Source organism: Mya arenaria, chromosome 14, assembly GCF_026914265.1.
Source record: "Mya arenaria isolate MELC-2E11 chromosome 14, ASM2691426v1".
In the NCBI taxonomy this organism is placed as follows: Eukaryota; Metazoa; Mollusca; class Bivalvia; order Myida; family Myidae; genus Mya; species Mya arenaria.
Window position 1 is genome coordinate 29,707,640 of NC_069135.1, and position 18,308 is coordinate 29,725,947.

General features: G+C 32.2%; 2 protein-coding genes across 8 annotated transcripts in view; one reads left to right on the forward strand and one right to left on the reverse strand.

The window, feature by feature from the left end:
• LOC128216856 (G-protein coupled receptor dmsr-1-like) overlaps nt 1-14,816 on the forward strand; it is a 138,237-nt gene extending 123,421 nt beyond the window's left edge. Inside the window, exons 1-2 of one of the 4 annotated variants that reach the window (XM_052923542.1) lie at nt 600-808; nt 10,423-14,816. In XM_052923542.1, coding sequence (XP_052779502.1) covers nt 11,319-12,467 — 1,149 coding nt within the window. In that variant the 5' untranslated portion in view covers nt 600-808; nt 10,423-11,318 and the 3' untranslated portion in view covers nt 12,468-14,816. Of the gene's footprint in view, nt 1-599; nt 809-1,290; nt 1,544-9,857; nt 10,072-10,422 lie in introns of those variants that run through there. The other 3 variants (XM_052923543.1, XM_052923544.1, XM_052923545.1) reach the window with 3 other exon arrangements.
• The window catches only part of LOC128216855 (protein MON2 homolog), a 299,982-nt gene that overhangs the window by 194,512 nt on the left and 87,162 nt on the right, over nt 1-18,308 (reverse strand). The window lies entirely within an intron of this gene.

Below are 18,308 nucleotides of genomic sequence, written 5' to 3' on the forward strand. Positions count from 1 at the left end.
CACAACATGTTTTGAAACTGCTTGAAGTTTCCAAGAAGTGTATCATTTTAAAAATTGTTCAATTCAAATTCCCTAAACACCATTCAATTGTCCAAAGACATAATTCATTTTGAATTTTAATCCTCCTCACCTTTATCATTTAATACGCATGGCGCATTAAATTGTCATATGTCAACTTTAACAGTTAAAGAAGCATTTAAGAATGATTAATAAGGACAGCATAGAAAAATAATCTGAAAGTTGGAGTATCTCTTTTTCAGACAAAAACAGTCGCTTTAAACTCGTTATTGTAGAAAGAGACAATAGCATTGTAATCGAATGTATTTCACTAAATCGTATTAAACTTATTAATGAATATTTGAAAACAAAGACTATTTTTATTGTATATATTGTAGTTCGTCCTGCATTAGAATACACATAATAAAATTAACTCAGTATTTAAAAATCACCTTTAAATACAAATGACATCTATTAGATTGATGGCTGTGAACGAAATCTACGAATAAATTTTATAATGAAATAATGCCAATCGGCTAGGAACTAACGACTCTTCTGGTATCGGAGAGAGGTAAGAGGGGCATTAGACTGGCATAAGGACTTCCACACAGGAACAACAGCGCAGAGAATTTATCAGTTTTCTGACTAGATTGCCGCCCTGCTTGTAATGTTTCTGGTACTGAATCCTCACAAGTGAAATAATATTCGAAGTGACGGTAATTTGGAAGCTGAAGAAACTACAGAACAATAATATATTTATAAGTTCGTTTCATGGTACTGTTTGGAGATACAATTGGAAGTATTCTGCATTGTAAGAACTTTTTGCATGTTTGTTTTTTTCTAAAATTTGTTATTCAATGTACGTATATAATGGACATATTGGTGCGAAATTGCTTATCATATTAAATATATTTATTCTTAATTTCACTTAAAAGTAAACTTTTAAAAAGCAAAGTTGTATAGTTTGGTTCTTGTTTCTTAAATATTTTTTCTATGAAAATAGGAATTCAACTTCTTTTCCTTTTATTCTATATCTATAATAAATTGTTATTTGTTTAGATTGTATTCATACCATAAAAACATCACAAACCCATTTCAGTCATAAGCCATTGTATAAATTATAGATGTTGTTGCTAGAATGTGTGAGGCGTATGGCAACAAATGTCATTTAAACATGGTATAATGCCCTTCAAACATGCAACACATCGTGAATATAATAATATATACACCACTCTCACATGATGAAATGTTATAACTGTCAATGGCGATAATATGTTACAAATGAGACAGGATTTATGTTTATTTTGCTATAATTTATTTGCGAAAAGGTTTACGTGTGTATATTATATATATAAAGTATAAAAATCGATTACAATATATCATATGAACGAAAACTACTAGTAAGATAGAGTCTTATACCGTTCATCACTGATGGGGCAAAACACTGACAATCTTTGAATGATTTAGGAAAGAATATATCAACGCTGTACATAAAAACACTTTGACAAAATCAAAGCTGTGGCTTAACCGGACAACATGCATAACGGTACGTAATAAGATAACTTATAATTATATTAAAAGGTTATTCAAACAGCTTTTTATCTTGAAAAGGTTAAGGATTATTTAGGTTGTGTGTTTTTAATCAAACAAGGTGTTTTATATTACATGCACTGATAATCTTTTAAACGAAATACTTCGAATAATTAAATTTTCCTTAATCAAAGATTATTCAGCCGTATAAATTCGTCAAGAATTGTCAAGTCAATTAAAGCTACCTAGATTTTGACTAAAAAATTCCACCTGTGGTAAACTTGACAGATATGCGTTTTGGTATGGCATTTATAAAGAATATCCGTGTAAGTTGTTAAAAACACTGCATGACATGTGCCAAAAAGATGAAAAAAATAAATTGAGCAGCTTAATCAAATGCATATTTTCATATAAATTATCAAAAGCGCAATGCTTCATTTTTCTTAAAAAAAGAGCTTCATTTTAAGTAAACATTTAATAAAAAACATATACATTTTGAAATCATAATCCATTCTCAGATTAGCATACATGGCATATTGTATTTTTTTTTTTTTTTTGAAAAAATTGGAAATAAACGAATAATTTAGAGCTAGTGTAAACGAAATGGTAGGTATATCTACAAATTTTATTAATGTTTAAAAAATATGGACGTCTGTTTAATATAGAATAAAATGAGGCAAAATCAATAAGATCAGACACAATCAATGTGTAGCGGACATTGGCTTGCGCCCAGGGAAACCTAGGTCTTTTCGACCGCACTAATTACCAAAATGAATCTGGTATATGAAATGATAATGATGTCCAATAATATTTACTGCGACTTAATTCATGGTAATCTAATTAGGCGAATATCTATGGATTAAATTATCTTCTTATTGAACATAATTGCATTACTATTAGGTTGCAGTAAATAATACATAAACCGTAATTATTCTTATTGCGACCTGTGTTCATCTGTCTCTTCCCATTTCTAAACGTTCAATGTTAATTTGCACTAACAGATTTCAAGTGCATCGGGATTAACTTTGGGTTAATATATGGAATACGCATTACAACACTCATATAAAAGACACACACAGTGACAGCTGAATCATAGAAAAAGGCTTGGGTTTTTTTCTTCAGATTGATGGCAGTGAAAGTGTAAAAAAAACGCAGAAAATCACGAATATCACCTTTGTCACAAAATTTACCATTGCCAACAAAGCTTAAATCTAAAACTATAAATCATTCTAAAAAGCTCTTCCTCTTTCTTAAAACGACATTCCTTAACTTTACAGGAATGTGATTTAGCAAATTCGATCATTTTGGGTAATGTCTTCTTTTAAATACAAATACAGATTCTGTGGAATGACTGACTTCTTCCTTCTGATACTCCCTATTATGCTAGCTCTCAACAGATAGGCCAGAAGCAATTTACTCGTTTGTCGTTTCTATTAACAGGCACTTCTAGTAATTCCTTCCAACTATCAACTTACCTACACTAGAAAAATAAAGTCTCTATTGCACTTGCTTCTTGAAAATAACTTTAGGAATATTTTCTGCGTATCTGACAAACACAAAGGTCTTTTAAAGAGATAATTTGAGGTTTATACGATGCTTGTGTCTGGGTTATGCATTTGTCCGTTTATCGAATATGTTTGACATACCTTATCATATTAAAAAATATGTGTAACATGGATGGTATGAATGCCAAATACGATGGGTTTTTCTAGTTTTCGTATGAAATATAAAATTGCCTCATTGACTACTTTTATGTTTAGGCATAATAAGAATAAAAGCAAAGCACTGACAGTGGCATTTGTGTAACGGTAGAATCTGGTTTGGAACTGTCCTCTAGGCTAGTAACTTAAATATAAATGGAGCATTATGATTGCATATATGCACTAAAGGCCTTTCAGCTCTCTTCCTAAAACTGAGTCTGTGTTTTAGGGCTGATTGTGAATTGATATTAACTAGAGAATTCTAAAATTATGACTACACATGTTTTGATTCAATCTTTAATATCATCGTAGTGCCTGACATATGAGATCGGATAATTCTGAGCGTATAATACTACATTTTGCATACTAGAACTGTCGAATGAAGAGTTTGAAGTGGTCAAGCTTTATTCAATTCTTAGATATCAAGGCATTATATTCAATAAAACATAGTCCAATTATTCAAATATAAACTGACGATGAACAGTTTGTCTCAAAAGTAAAACATATAAGTATACTTTTTATTATAAATTTGCTTGAATCAAAAGGTACCTAATATAAGCCTCATTTTTATTGCATTAAAGGGCAATTTGGACACGATTTGGCACTAAAAAGATTTAAAACACCACAGATATGCTACAACAAAGTTTACTGAAATTGCTGATAGATCTTCCAATACATCTTGAATTGCTTTGCGCTTAATTTTAGTGCCAATCTTGTCCATATCACCCCTTCAGGTAACACACACTTCTTCAAGTTAAAAACAGAACAAGATTTATATTTTAATTGGATTCTACCTGGCATCAACCATAAAAATTGCAGAGAATGCCATTTTGACAAATATCAGATGTTAATCTGTTAAAATGCTCCAATATTCACGTTATGTTGCTGAACTATTCATACAATCAAAGGAGGGTTTTCAAGCATTAAACACCTAAATCATTGGATTCATTTGCAGGGGCACAGGCATAACTATAAATTAAAAATGAGTATCTATTGCCGTTACTTTGATATAAAAGGAATATCCGAGGGAATGGTGTGGCAAAAATGAAACCATTCTCCTAGGTTAAAATACCTTTTGGAATATTATTTTGTGATTATAAATCAACTGAACTGAACAATAGAACCATCATACAGTGATAGGAGTAAATCATGACAAGGTCGAACTGTTTTTGTTTTCACATATCATTCAATTTAACTGTCTCAATATTCTTTAGAATATCAGGATGTGTGTGAATTGATTATTTTTTTCTACAATAAATAAAGACGAACACTTCAGAACAACTTTCCACATAAACTCATTGATTACATATCATTGTTCCTCTTCTGAGCAAACAAAGGCAACTCTTTGAAACAGGACCGTAAATTGATGACGATAATTAATATAAAATCATATCAAATATTGACAATAACTAGAAACAATTATTGTTGCTGTGCGAAATGGAACAATGTAATTACCTTTGGAAAATATTGCTAGATATTTCATGAAATGGTGAATGGCCGAAACCCTTTTGTTGAAGGTTTTGATAAAAATATATTATTGATGTACTTTTGCAATGGTTATAATTTACTCTACTACGAGATTTTATTTCACATAAGGTTATTTGCATTTGTTATTATATCAATTAGGGTTTTTGTAATCAGGGAGGTTAAATAATAGCTAAGCCAATTAAACTCTTTAGGTAGGAGAGTAAACAAATGTTTCCTAATAATCAACAAAAACACAAATAAATATGCTGCAAAGTTTCAATATTGTTTTACAATTATATCAAAATATCTCTTAAAACACCAAGGGTGGTATTCAATATTCAACTTAAGTTAATATTATGGCAATACATCATTGACTTCATTCAATCTATTGATAAGTTATTATTTACAAGTAATCCGATGAGCTACATCGTTCTTAGATCGAAGAAAGTCTCATAGTGAATACCAGCCGAGAAGGGGGCCGTTTTATGAAGAATCAGGTTTAGGACCACATTTTCCACAATGCATGAGCCATTTCTACTGTTGAAAATATATTCTTGGGTACAAATAAATCTTATAAGCATTCTTGATAAAAATGGCTTCTAGATCAATGATTTTAAGGCAAACCAAATATAATTATTCAAAGCAGGTAAAAAATATTCAAACATCTCCACAAAAAAACATTTATTAAATTGAATTTAAATATATATTGCTAATGAACAAAGTCGTCTTAGTAAGGAGATATAACATAAACTATTTAAGTGATGCAATCCCTTTGTCAGTTCTCAAACCATGTCGGCTAAAAACCATTCATCATCTTTGACAACTAAGCAAAATATCTGATCAACAGGTTCTTTTAAAAGGTCTTCAAAGTATTTTCATGAGAAAATCTATTTCACTTCACAAAAATGATTTCCAGTCTCTTGGGGTTCTTTGTACAAACCATTCATCATTGTCAATGATTTTTACGAAGATCAAGTCAGAATAGATTTATCAAATTTCCCCAGATAAAATGTTCATATACAATAGTTTGAAAATTATTTTATTTATGCCTCAAATGCCTGCCTTCAATTTTCTCTCTAACTGTACAATCAGTTTCTGATAACACAAACAGAAAAAGGCATGCAATCAAATTTGGCTACCGGGGTTTTACATTTTATTTTATATGCACGGGGATCCAGGAAGACCTTGAGGAAGTATTCGGTATGCAAGTGGATAGCGGTAACACGTCTTTAATTTGTAAACTAAGAAACTTTTGAAGATGAAAGTAGGTAATATAGAATATGTTTGTCTAATTGAACTTGTTTCCTAACATTCAACGGGCAGAACGCATGCAAAGAAGAGCGCTGCGAAGCGATAGCCAATGCTTATCTGCTGTTGCTATTAGTCTATTACTCGACAAGTATTAAGATTCTTAAGAATCTTGTTCTACATGAGCCTATTGTCTCTGCCAATATGCTTACAAAGTTCCATATTAATATCGAACTGAGACAGAATTTCTAGTTAAGTTCGAAATTGTTCACGCCGACCACGACGCCTATGACAAGGCTATAACAATACCTACAAATGCATAAAAAATGCTATAAATGTTCATGAAACTAAAACATGTTAAAATGATACTTTCCGACAACAAAAATGAATTCATCCAGATTAATATTTCAAGAAGACTTTCAACAGACTTATAGTTTCGGGTATCCAAGCCCTACGACTGCAAATACTAATTATCACCCTTTTATATTACTATTTACTTAGTGTACTATATTTTGTTAATCAACTATTACATATTTGACGAGATACAGAGACAATTGCTGTACCAATACCAGACAATTGAAGACAATATATGCCAGAACTCGCTCTATATCGAACAAACTCGGCAAATATCAACAAAACTCGGCTAATATGAGTTTCCTCTGTTTTGATTGGCTATAAAACTCGCCTAATATAGGATTTGAGAAATGAGCCATTTTCATTGGCTGTCAAAACTCGCCTAATATGAGAAATACGCTGGAAATTATTTTTAAAGGTAGCCATTTTGTTTTCCGTTTCCGACTGTTTTGAAAATTGTGTGCTTCGTGTAAACCTCTTTGGAATACTTGAACCTATTAAATGATTGAAACACTTTGTACGGTTTGATATAACAGTTGTATTTAACCCGTTGGTGGATTTTACGACTATTATAATTTTTTATACCTACAAAATGGACGACGAAGGTGAAACATTTGATGTTTTGGCAAACGATTTACAAAATTAAGACGAAAAGACATGCTTCCTTACCATGTACAGTGCTTTATTCATAAGTATGAACAATGTCACTATAAGGATGCATGTCAAAATCAGCAAAGTCAAGTCTAGAAAAACAGACACCATGAATGAATAAGGGATAAATACGGCTTCAATGTGAACTAAAGGTAAATTATAAGAATGTTTTAAACCAAAATAGTAATAGTTAATTAATAACATACTTATTAATCAGGTGATTTCATATTGGCCCAGTTATTTGTCCTCGGTCAGCTGTATTTGCCTTCGCTCTTTCGGGCTCAGGCAAATACAGCTAACCTCGGACAAATAACTAGGCCAATATGAAATCACCTAATTAATAACATTATAATATAACTAACACATAAATACGCCTTGTCTAAATAAGCATACGTGTCAATGAATATTTGTTGGATTATTCAATCATATGCACTAGGTTGTAGTCTCTTTGATACCATCATACCACTATAACAAATATTTTTCACTTATTTACATTTATAACATTCTATCAGGGGTTATTCAAGAGCAGTGTATGTTATTTGTATCATCTTTATCTCGACAATGCTTTTTGGCGGTCTGATGATTTGAACAACATATTCTAGCTGTTATTCGTCAAAATACTGATAAACTTTGATGATATGAGATTATTTATCGAAGTAATACATCTATATTACACATCATTACAAGAAACATGCACTTGAATACGATTTATGTCCCTTACATATAAGTTATTCAAGTTTAAGAATAAGTCATTAAAGCCATGCAAACATGTCAATTTAATCAATTAGTAATGCCAGCACTTCTGACAGCTAATAATTGTCTATCCTGAGAAATAGCCGGGGATTTGTTTAATATGAAGGATAATGCAAATCAATGGGGTTTTCACCACTTTTCATATCGTTTCCAAAATTATTTCTATTTATAAAAAGATACTTTCTACTGTTTGAATGAAAAAGTCCGAGCAAAAACAAACGTTTTAGAATTGTACTATAGTTTGAAGTTAAAGGTTGATATTAGGACTAATCCTATTAAACTTAAGAAGCAAAGCAATCGTTTTATTAGTTTAGTTTATTTTACTTTTAGCTTAACCGTAGCTTTAAATGATTGATTTATGTGATAGTTATAATCGTACAGAGCTACAAAAGTAAAGAGAAAATGTGTATTATATTCGTTTGTTAATGTTCCTCTTAAAGTGCAAACTAGTTATATTACAGTTCCTGCAATACCAAAATCAGAATGTGACAACTAAGGAAACTACAAAATACAATGAAATTAAAAACGAATAATCCATGGTAAATCAAATCAAACAATAGCAAAAACAGTAACAAAACAAAAACGGACGCTCTTCAATTCGTTTGTGGAAAAAGCTTTTTTAAAGAATCTACCGATATTGCACGACATTGTAATTCTTTGGAGTACTCCAAACCTAATATAGTGATTCGTGACTTTTTTTACAAACTGTTCTGCAAAATCAAAAACACGTTTGATCTGCCATCTAAAAATCATAGCACGTCATTGGAAAGCATCGAATGAAAATTGTATTGAAAATAGTATCTCTCGGCTAAATGTTTAGAGTGATTTAATGAATAATAATTGATCTGGAGTGGTTATAAGTGCGAAAGAACCACGCCCGAGACTCCAGCAGATGCCTAGATATCAATTAAGCATATGAGCAATGACAAAATAATATGAATAATTATGTAACTAACTGGGTCATACTTGCAGTACGTTGTGGTAAAATATCTTATTCTTATTACAGGATAGAAAAGAGATCTTGAGGAATATCACATTTCGTCCAAAGTATGAAAATGTTTGAGTGTGATTGAATCTGTACAGCGACAGTTTTAAGGCTTAACAAACAGAAAATTAACACAAGATATTTGTATTTTTTAAAAAGCAATATGAGCATTAAAAGCTGTATTTCAATATTTGCGTTGCTAAGAGTTTTATATTTACTTTGGTATTTACAAGGTGAAGACTTTAACAATCTTACACTAAAACAAACGACGTTTTCGTTTTATTTCCGTTTTATTTAAAAAGCGTCAAATTTTAGCCTTATGACATATTATTAGAAATAACGTCAAGCATGAAATAAATAAGTTTACTGTTAGCGAATCAATTTTGAACATTATGTTCGCAGATGCATGAATTACCCTGTCCGTCGTTGCCCGTATTTGCCATATTTAACAGAAAAACTGACCATCAGTTGAAAATCTTGGAAGATTTATTTTCCGACCACGTGAAAAGATATTCTAAATTGTCCCAGCGCTTTGGCCCCGGGGAAAAGTTAGGCGAAATTGCCTGTCTCATAAACCTTAGAAAACATGGCCAGTTCTCTTCCTTTGCGAAATTGTCCAGAATTTTCCTGGTGTTATCTTTGTTCCCGTAGACATTTTGACTTGTTTATCAGGTTGTGGACAATTTTATGGCTCAGTATTCATAGCATGTATTTCAGAATTCTCAGACAATATCCATATTAGTAATATTATATTTCTCTCCCAAATATTAAGCGACTTTAACATTTGAACTCGTTTATTGAGAAAATAGTGAATGCCATTTTTGCATAAGAGGATGCCTTTTTGTAAATGTACAAAAGACTTCCAAATTTACAAAAAGGCATCATCTTGTTGATCGCATATATCAGATTAGATCTGATTAACTCGATGTACTCCACGGGAAACATGTTGATTTAACATTTAAAAAATTTGCACTAAAAACTTTATGTACCCTAACTTAACCTTCAAGTTTTTACCTACATGATACACTGACAAATTTAACAGATTGTTTCATTACAGATTCCCGGAAAGAAAATAGAAACCAATATTGCTAGAGAATTTTCCTGAACTTTCAAATAAGACAATTTGATGAAAAACATTGGATTTCACACTTTAGCAGCCAATTCATTTCACATCAGTTTTGAGGCGAAAAAAATGGTGGAAATCTGGCTACAGACTGAAATAAAATGAAATTCACTTGTAATGTGTTATCTGAACTGCCACAAGCCAACTGAAAAGGAGGGACAAATATTCTGATTCGATCCATTTGAAATCGTTTAAGGTTCAGGAAGCGGTGGAAGTATGCAAATATATTGCTTAGAAGATCAACTCCAAACGAATAGCATTTGGTATCTTTTGTCATCTGATGTTGTATTTATAGCATCACCATTTTAGCCAGTTTATGTTTAAAATTATAACTGCCTTTTAAAAGCCATTTCTGGCTTTTAAGGTCAGTATAACTATAACTTGCCCTTCGTTGCCAATACAAGGGTATTTTATACCATATTTGTATTTCTTGCTTCATTGAGCTTTCGTGCGGATAAAGTGATCGATTAACTTTTAAGACCTAAACGGACAAGAAACATACTTTTTAATTGTTAATCATTAAAAAATTATATGGCATTACTCGCAACAATGTGTTGTTTTTTTTCACGGAAATGTGAACATTTGTTTTATTATTTATTTTTTTCTAATTTCAGGAAATATATTCCAGTCAAATGCTACAAGCTCGTGACCACTTCCGCCACATGAGCAAACATCTTTGGTGTGAAAAGTGAGCATAACAACAGCTAAACCGGTTCTGACACCCATTGCCACAAATACTTCAAAGATAAATGACCCAGAGAAATCAAGGCTGACAGATCCACTTTACCATTTGTGGCTAATAAAGAAAAACTCACAGAATCAAGCAAATAAATGGGGAAATCAGAAACGAGGAGTATTATAAATCAATTGCGGAAGAGAAAGACAAACTAAGCCAAATGGTCAGCCAATTTACAGCGCAAATATAAGTTATTGGTCAAACATCTGGTCAGTCAGTCCTTGTAAGGTGTATCAAATACAACTCTATAAAAGCGCAGAGAAAATATCCACGGCATCAATACCAGCTGAACACTCGATGCTGCTACTGGCTCTGTTATTAACTTGGAAACTATAAATTGCAATATTCTTAAGATGCATTGATGGAACATACGTGCTTTATAAAATAGTTGATGAATAGGGATCAGAGTTTAAGTATATCGATATGTGTATATATTAATATATATATACATATATATATATATATAAGAAACATAACAACCTTAATATCTTGGAAATATAATGGACTTGGTTTCGAAGTTGATATAGATTTATAGGGCTACTGGAAATACAAGATCTTGTTTCATTCAAGGTAGTGATTTCATCAACTGGGAAGGAGAGTCAACCGTGATTGAGTGACAAGAAGATTTCTAGGCTTTATGCTGTTAATATTAGACTTGAGAAATAAAATGGAAATTACTGCCATATATATGGAGATAGACGGGAATATCTTTTTATAAACATTCTCATGGAAATTTCATTATTTTTCATTCGATAACAATTCCCGCCAAAGAAAATGACCACAATGGTGTTACCAACGGAAAATACGTCATTGATTTCCCTCCTAAATGCAACATTAATGGAGGACAACCCAATGATGGCATCTGACACTGCGATGCACACGTTCTATAAAAACTACGGTCGTGTACATGGATACGTCAGTAATGTCGTCTGCATATTTGGAGTTGTATCCAACATATTAAACGTGATAGTTCTTACACGCAGACACATGATCACACCAACAAACTGCATCCTTACGGCCTTAGCAATTGCAGACTTCTTGACGATGTTGACGTATCTTGTCTACGCAACGTATTTCTACATTGCTAAAGAGCCAAAATGGGAGGTGGACCACTCACAAGGATGGATGTACTTCATTCTTGTTCACAATCACTTTATAATAACTTGTCACAACATGGCTATGTGGTTCACAGTATCTTTGGCAGTGTTCAGGTACATTTTTGTTTGTCACCACGTAATTGGAAATCGTCTGTGTAGCCTTAATCGCGCAATTCTGACCATATCTATAATTGTGATAGCTACCACTTTTGTGTGCATACCAAACTATTTTCTGTATAAAGTTGTTACACTAAAAGAAATGGGAGTGAACTTGAGTGGTTACTGGATTGTGGACTCTGATATCGTAAAAGAACACAATTTCTTTAAAGTGTCCATTTTCTGGTTTTTTGGTGTAATCATGAAAGTGGCTCCTTGTATTCTCTTGACACTTTTGAGCAGTATGATCATTCTGACAATGCATCAGGCCAGCAAACGTCGGGTTCGCCTTTTACAACAAACGAGATCTTCTGATCACGACGTCAATCATGAGCACAATCGAACGACATGGATGCTTGTATCTGTTGTGTTATTTTTTGTGATTACAGAGATGCCACAAGGTATATTGGCCATGGTTAGTGGGCTCAACGACCACTTCTTTTACGAATACTATTCGAATCTTGGTGACGTCATGGATTTGCTTGTGTTGCTCAATTCGGCAGTGAATTTTGTTCTATACTGCATCATGAGTCAACAGTTCCGGGACACATTTAAGAATTTGTTTGTCGTCAACTGGCCTTGTCGAAGTAAAAACTATGGTAAAGTAAATGGCCATCAGAATGGGGTTACACACTACAAAACTGTAACAACTGAGGTTACAATGCTTTAATTTAAGTTGAGACTAAATGGTATTAAAGGTTCTGTATATAGCTGTCCTAAGACTTTAATTAGTATAATCAAAACTGTGTTAATCACCGTTGTCATAAGATGGGGGATGACTGTTTACCTTAGGCAAATAATAAGAGATCACAGTATTAATAGATTACATAATAGAAATGATATGGCATTCATTTATAAAGAACTGAATGCTGCAAACATCGATCGAATGATTATGTTAAAGGTTACAAAACTAAATCAATGTTTCCGTTTCTGTCTTATAAACATTTAATACATTTTCCTTTCAAAACGGAACAATACATGTACTTTATCTTGCTTACACTTCATATAAAGAAACAGTCACAGATGTGAAAAGTTAAAATGTTTCTTCACCTATCATTATAGTACGCAAATCGATTTCGCTTAAATATTGCCCAAGAGCTAAATTCCTTTGAAAGATATTTTTGCAAAAATTAGCAATTCTTATCTCTAACTGTTCTAGATAAATGCAGAAAAATACTATTTGCCTTTAATGTGCATACATTGCCTGCGAGAGATTGTTTTTAATTACATTATAGAGTCGGAAAAGAGCCATCTCCTGCTAAGATATAGCCTTGCAGTATTCGCTTGAGTCCGGAATGAGGAGAATGTTTCAGTTATTTATGTGACAATCATTGTATTAAACTACCCAAAGATTGCCTTGCTTCACTAAAGTTAATGACGCCATTCACAAAAGGCTGGATAATGATAAAGTACAAACTTACTATGCCATATTGTAAAAACAATTCACATTATATCATATTTAATTTCATTCAAAATATGAGTTTTTAATTTAGTTCAAGTTATTTATATATTGAATGAAATAAATTATGTCAATTAAAAGTAACTAAATGATATAATATATAAAACCTATCCCAAATATCTAGAAACTTCTTAAGCTAAAGGCTTGAGTAGCTTATTTCAATTCATCAAAAACCGTACTTGAATTTGGTTTTGAACAATGAAAATGGTTAATTGTGCTCGTCATGCAGATAACTAACTATAAACACTGTTAAACAAGTAAATACTGCGCAAATTATAACGTTTGGCTTAGCAAAATCATGTTGTGAGGGACTTAATATGTTTCGAGAAATTTCGGCATGAATGTTTACTAAAATGTATCAAATTTATTATCGTTATACATAAATAACTGTATACAAAGCATGTAAGTGTTAAACAATTTAGAACTGTGATAAAGACATGTACATATTTGAGCTGATTATTAAGTTTGTTCTGATTTAAGAATAGTGAACGTTATTATATACAATATATTTTTCATTGATTGTTAGACCTTATTGTGTACATTTGGTATTTATTTGAAATTGTTTTGTTTAAAGAAACATCATGTATGCATTACCGTAATTTGCTAGTCTTATTCAGTTTGTAAATAATGAGACTTTAACAACAATTGAAAATAAGAGATATGAGCTCTGGATTGCTTTGTGTTTCAATACAACACAATACGTTTAAAATTACATGAGCATAAACATTTGCGTGGAAAACACACATGGGCATGAAATTATGACACAGACTACACACTTCTTTTTTTATAAATTTCAATGTCTAAAGTGCGTTCAATCAATTCGTGCTCGTCATAGAAAAAACTATTACTCTAGTTAATATCGGCATTGTATACATGATATTTGACGTTCAAGACAAACCTCGGCATATTGATATTTTAGGTGCACGCGACTGTAGTTTTGTCACCTGTTGATTAAAATTTCTAGTGTTTAATCAATTAATTAAATATATAAGAATATAAAGACATTGCATGCCATTTAAACCAAAATAAGTGAAAAAAACATCGGACACGTTTTTAAGCTTAACTGCTACCATCACCTTCCTAACTAGAGCGGATGTACGAATAATGTCCTATCATTTTGACTAAGTAAATGTTTTTGTAAACACTTGACATCCCCAAACTTCACAAGGGGACACAATCTCACAATGTCTTTCTGTGGTAAATAAAATTGTTTTGTATATTGTAAAACCGTTTCTCTAATTGTATTTCTATACTTTCATGTCAGGATTGTCAGCTTTTTCAGGACTCCGATTTTTACTATTAAAGTCACGATTTTCATATTATTTTTGAGGCATGGTGTTCACTATAAAACTGTTCATTGGACTTAGAAGATATTTCTAGAAACTGTTTCGAGAAGGTGATAAGTTTTATTTGTCATCTTAGTATTGGAAATAAAACAATCATTGTTAATATCATTTTAACACTGTTATATAACGATTTTGACAAACATCACATTACTGTGCCATTACATTACGAATCTTAATGTGGTCATTATTGTATTATCAATAAAAATCAAACGGTTTCGTTTGTTATTTACTTTTGCAAGTTTGCTACTTAAGTCCGAAGCGTACCTGTTCGAGCTAAACGGATTGCACTAATTGGAATCGAAACGTTTGCAGAACACTTCCAAGATTATATCAAGAACAATTTAGCTATCCCAGTTGAAGATTGTATAAACTTAACTTTTCTGCCCACTTACAAAAAGTGTAAAAAGGCACTTGTTTGACTGACGGAAAGGTCGTCAGAAAGTGACCTTCAATGTTTAACCCCTAAGTTCGTGATGCATTAAGGCGATAAAGCTCGTCGTGTTACCATTAGTTTTATTCCTGTGACCAAAACGAGTATTTCGGCGCCCGTGGTGTGATGCAATTTTAAGGTACACGATACAATTTAGAGCAAATTACACCAATACGAAAGTGCACACCCATTCTTATATGGTTTATTTCTTTTAATTAACTATGACAGTGAATCAAAACATGGTTATATCATTTTAGACAGTTGATTACTTTCTTAATCTTTATAGGTTTTGCAGCTTAATGGTTTGTATTTATAACAAAAACAGGGTAAACATGCTGGATCTACTTTTTCTACATTTTAATTGATATTTTCACCACATTGTTTGTACTAGTACACTGATAATAATAATTTTACCGAATACGGTTACGTTTAACTGTTTTATGAGAACCATGACTTTTTTCTTAAGTTGTTTAATATAAAGAACACAAAAGGAGCTTTCTCCCCATAAATGGTAATGAGTGTCTTGAATGGCTAGAAATCAGTGTTATCGTGCGTGTAAATTGGTCAATGGACTATATTATAAATAAAAATATATCAAGTGGTGACTGACCTTAATGTAGTTAACGTTTCTTCCACTAAGACACATTTCGGCTTGTGAGTTTCGTATAAAAAGACACAATCAAATAAAAAAACATATTCTAGACTTGTATCGTCAGTCCAAATTGACGGTGTTTATATCTGCCATTTTGCAGGACAGTCCACTTTAGTTTTTTGCAGTTTAATATATATTCATTTAATAACCTTAGAACTTATATGTACCAAATATTAAGGCATATAACCAAAAGGAGAATTTCGCGAATCGAACATGTCGCCTGCTTATTAGTGATATTTTTGCGCCTTTTGAACTAGTACATTTGTGGCCACGTAGATATCTTTACACCAATCATATCCTCTTTTGTTTATCCTTTATGTGCATCTTTGAGTTAGAAAGTGGACATGGAAGAGCTATCCCGCATATGAAGAGAACGCAAATGGCGATGCCGACAATATAATATATACATATATGAATGTCATGCTTCGCAGCCAAGCAGTGTAGGGTCATATGATAGGTGTGGAACGACACATATTGCTGAGACTGTATAAACAACAATGTCTCTCTGTATTACAAAATCATTTGGAAATGTTTCTGTTATTCGATGCCGGTTTTTCGTAATGACCGAAGCTAATAGATTTATCAATACAAAAACAGGCAATTACTAGAGCAATCCATGTCGTAAATTGGCTGGGGTGGGTAAGGTTTTCCCAAGATGCGAATCAATGGGTCCGCAAAACAGCTACAATTAGCATGTTTTTCAGACCTTGGCATTAAACATGCTACTTATTGGAATTAGTTTGTCATTATAACGTAGTATTGTTTAGCTAGTAAGACCCAGGTGATCATTAAACGTGATCCAGTCTACCGTATATTGATGATTAAAATATAATTACTGTCTACGACTAGGTACGTAAATTGCTACAAGGCTTGGTCATTCTTGAAATGAATTTGCAAATAATAGTTCGGTTATTCACAAACGGTTTTTCATTGTTTATTGTACTAAAAGACACATATGGATTAAAAGAATGTTATCGTTTAGCTGACTTGGGCGGTGACAGAATCAAGCCTGATTCCGTAAGAAAGGCAACTTCGTATTTAAAGTTTAAAACTAAGATATAGTTTCTGTCTCGAATGCGCATAAACACATTTTTGCCATGAAAGATCTATAGTACATACAATTTGGTTTAGCTAGTGGAAATTACTTTGGTAAGCTACTTTAAGGTCATAAGGTACACTTTAAAAACAACCGAATGGTTTTGTACTCAAAATACAGTAATTAAATATTGAATAATGCACTGCCGCACTTAAATAACGCATAAGCGTTGATGTAAGAATGAAACATTCTTTCGAAGTCTCTGGTTAAGCGAAAAATGACATCAATTTCAGGAAATGCCATATAGCCAGCATATTGTGAATGAATTTTATGACATATCCTATTCATTTGGTGAATACAGAATTAGATTTAGGCGCTAATAAACATTGATTTTCCTGCTATGCAGAGCCGAAAAGATTGTGATAATATACTAAAGGACTCATAAAACCATAATATAACCAAACCTAAGAAATACTACGGCTGCACGCTGAATAGAGAGGAAGTAAACTAATTGATGTGTTAGAGAAGATATTTTATGAACACCAGACCATAGAATTGCCTTATATTTGTTTATTCTACATAATGTGGCAAACATATTCAACGCCAATGCTAGCATCAGATAAAATTCCAATCAATTATTTCAAATTAGGAATAAATTCAACTGATTGCACCGAAAAACATTAACAGCAAATGTTACTTCCAAACAATCCTGTTTGCTCGAGCTATACCTGCGTATATGTCACCGTAAAATTCTCCACAACCCTTCTCATTATATTTTGCTTTAAATGTCTGGATTCATTGCATGTTAGTTGTCGACAAAATCAATAGTGCCTAAGCAGGCTAAGTACACCAAACGTATTATCACTTTCATGAATTGAAATAAAATAAAAACTTAAAAAGAGCGGATTAGACTTGGAGATCACCTAAACACATGATAGCTATATTTAAACACCATTACGACGAAACCTTCAACATATATAAGACTACAGGTTGCTAAGCAAAAAGATCTTTAAACATTATGTTAAAGCATTAGCATTTAAGCTTCTTCCCTATTTCCCATGGGGAATAAAGGTATTTTAAACTCTATAGTACTTAAAAGCATTCTTACCGACGAAGATATTTTACTTAACAATGTCGAGATAAAATAACAAACTCTGTGGGTGCTTCTACTGAAATTTTAAGAATTTCACTGAAATTTTAAGAATTTCTCCCTTTAAGTTTGCATTGCCTTTTTAAAACTAAGAAGACCCAAACGCTAATCAGCTTTTTTCCAGTAGCAAAAGGGGCACTATTCCATGATAATGACAGCCAACTTGATACGTCCTGCATGTCTGCTATTCATGTGTGTAGTATCTCTAGCAACATGTGTATCAAGTTCCATTGATATCTTGAACAGTTTTTGAGGTACAGAAAAGCTTGATGATTTGCACTACGAACAACCAATCAAATATTAAAAACAAGGCCACATTTTGATAAGAAAAGTTTGTTAATTCATTATTAGCCAACTTGAAAAAAATATCACTTTTGAACATGTATTAACCGTTTTAAGATAAGTGATGCATCTTATAACACCTGAAATAAATATGTT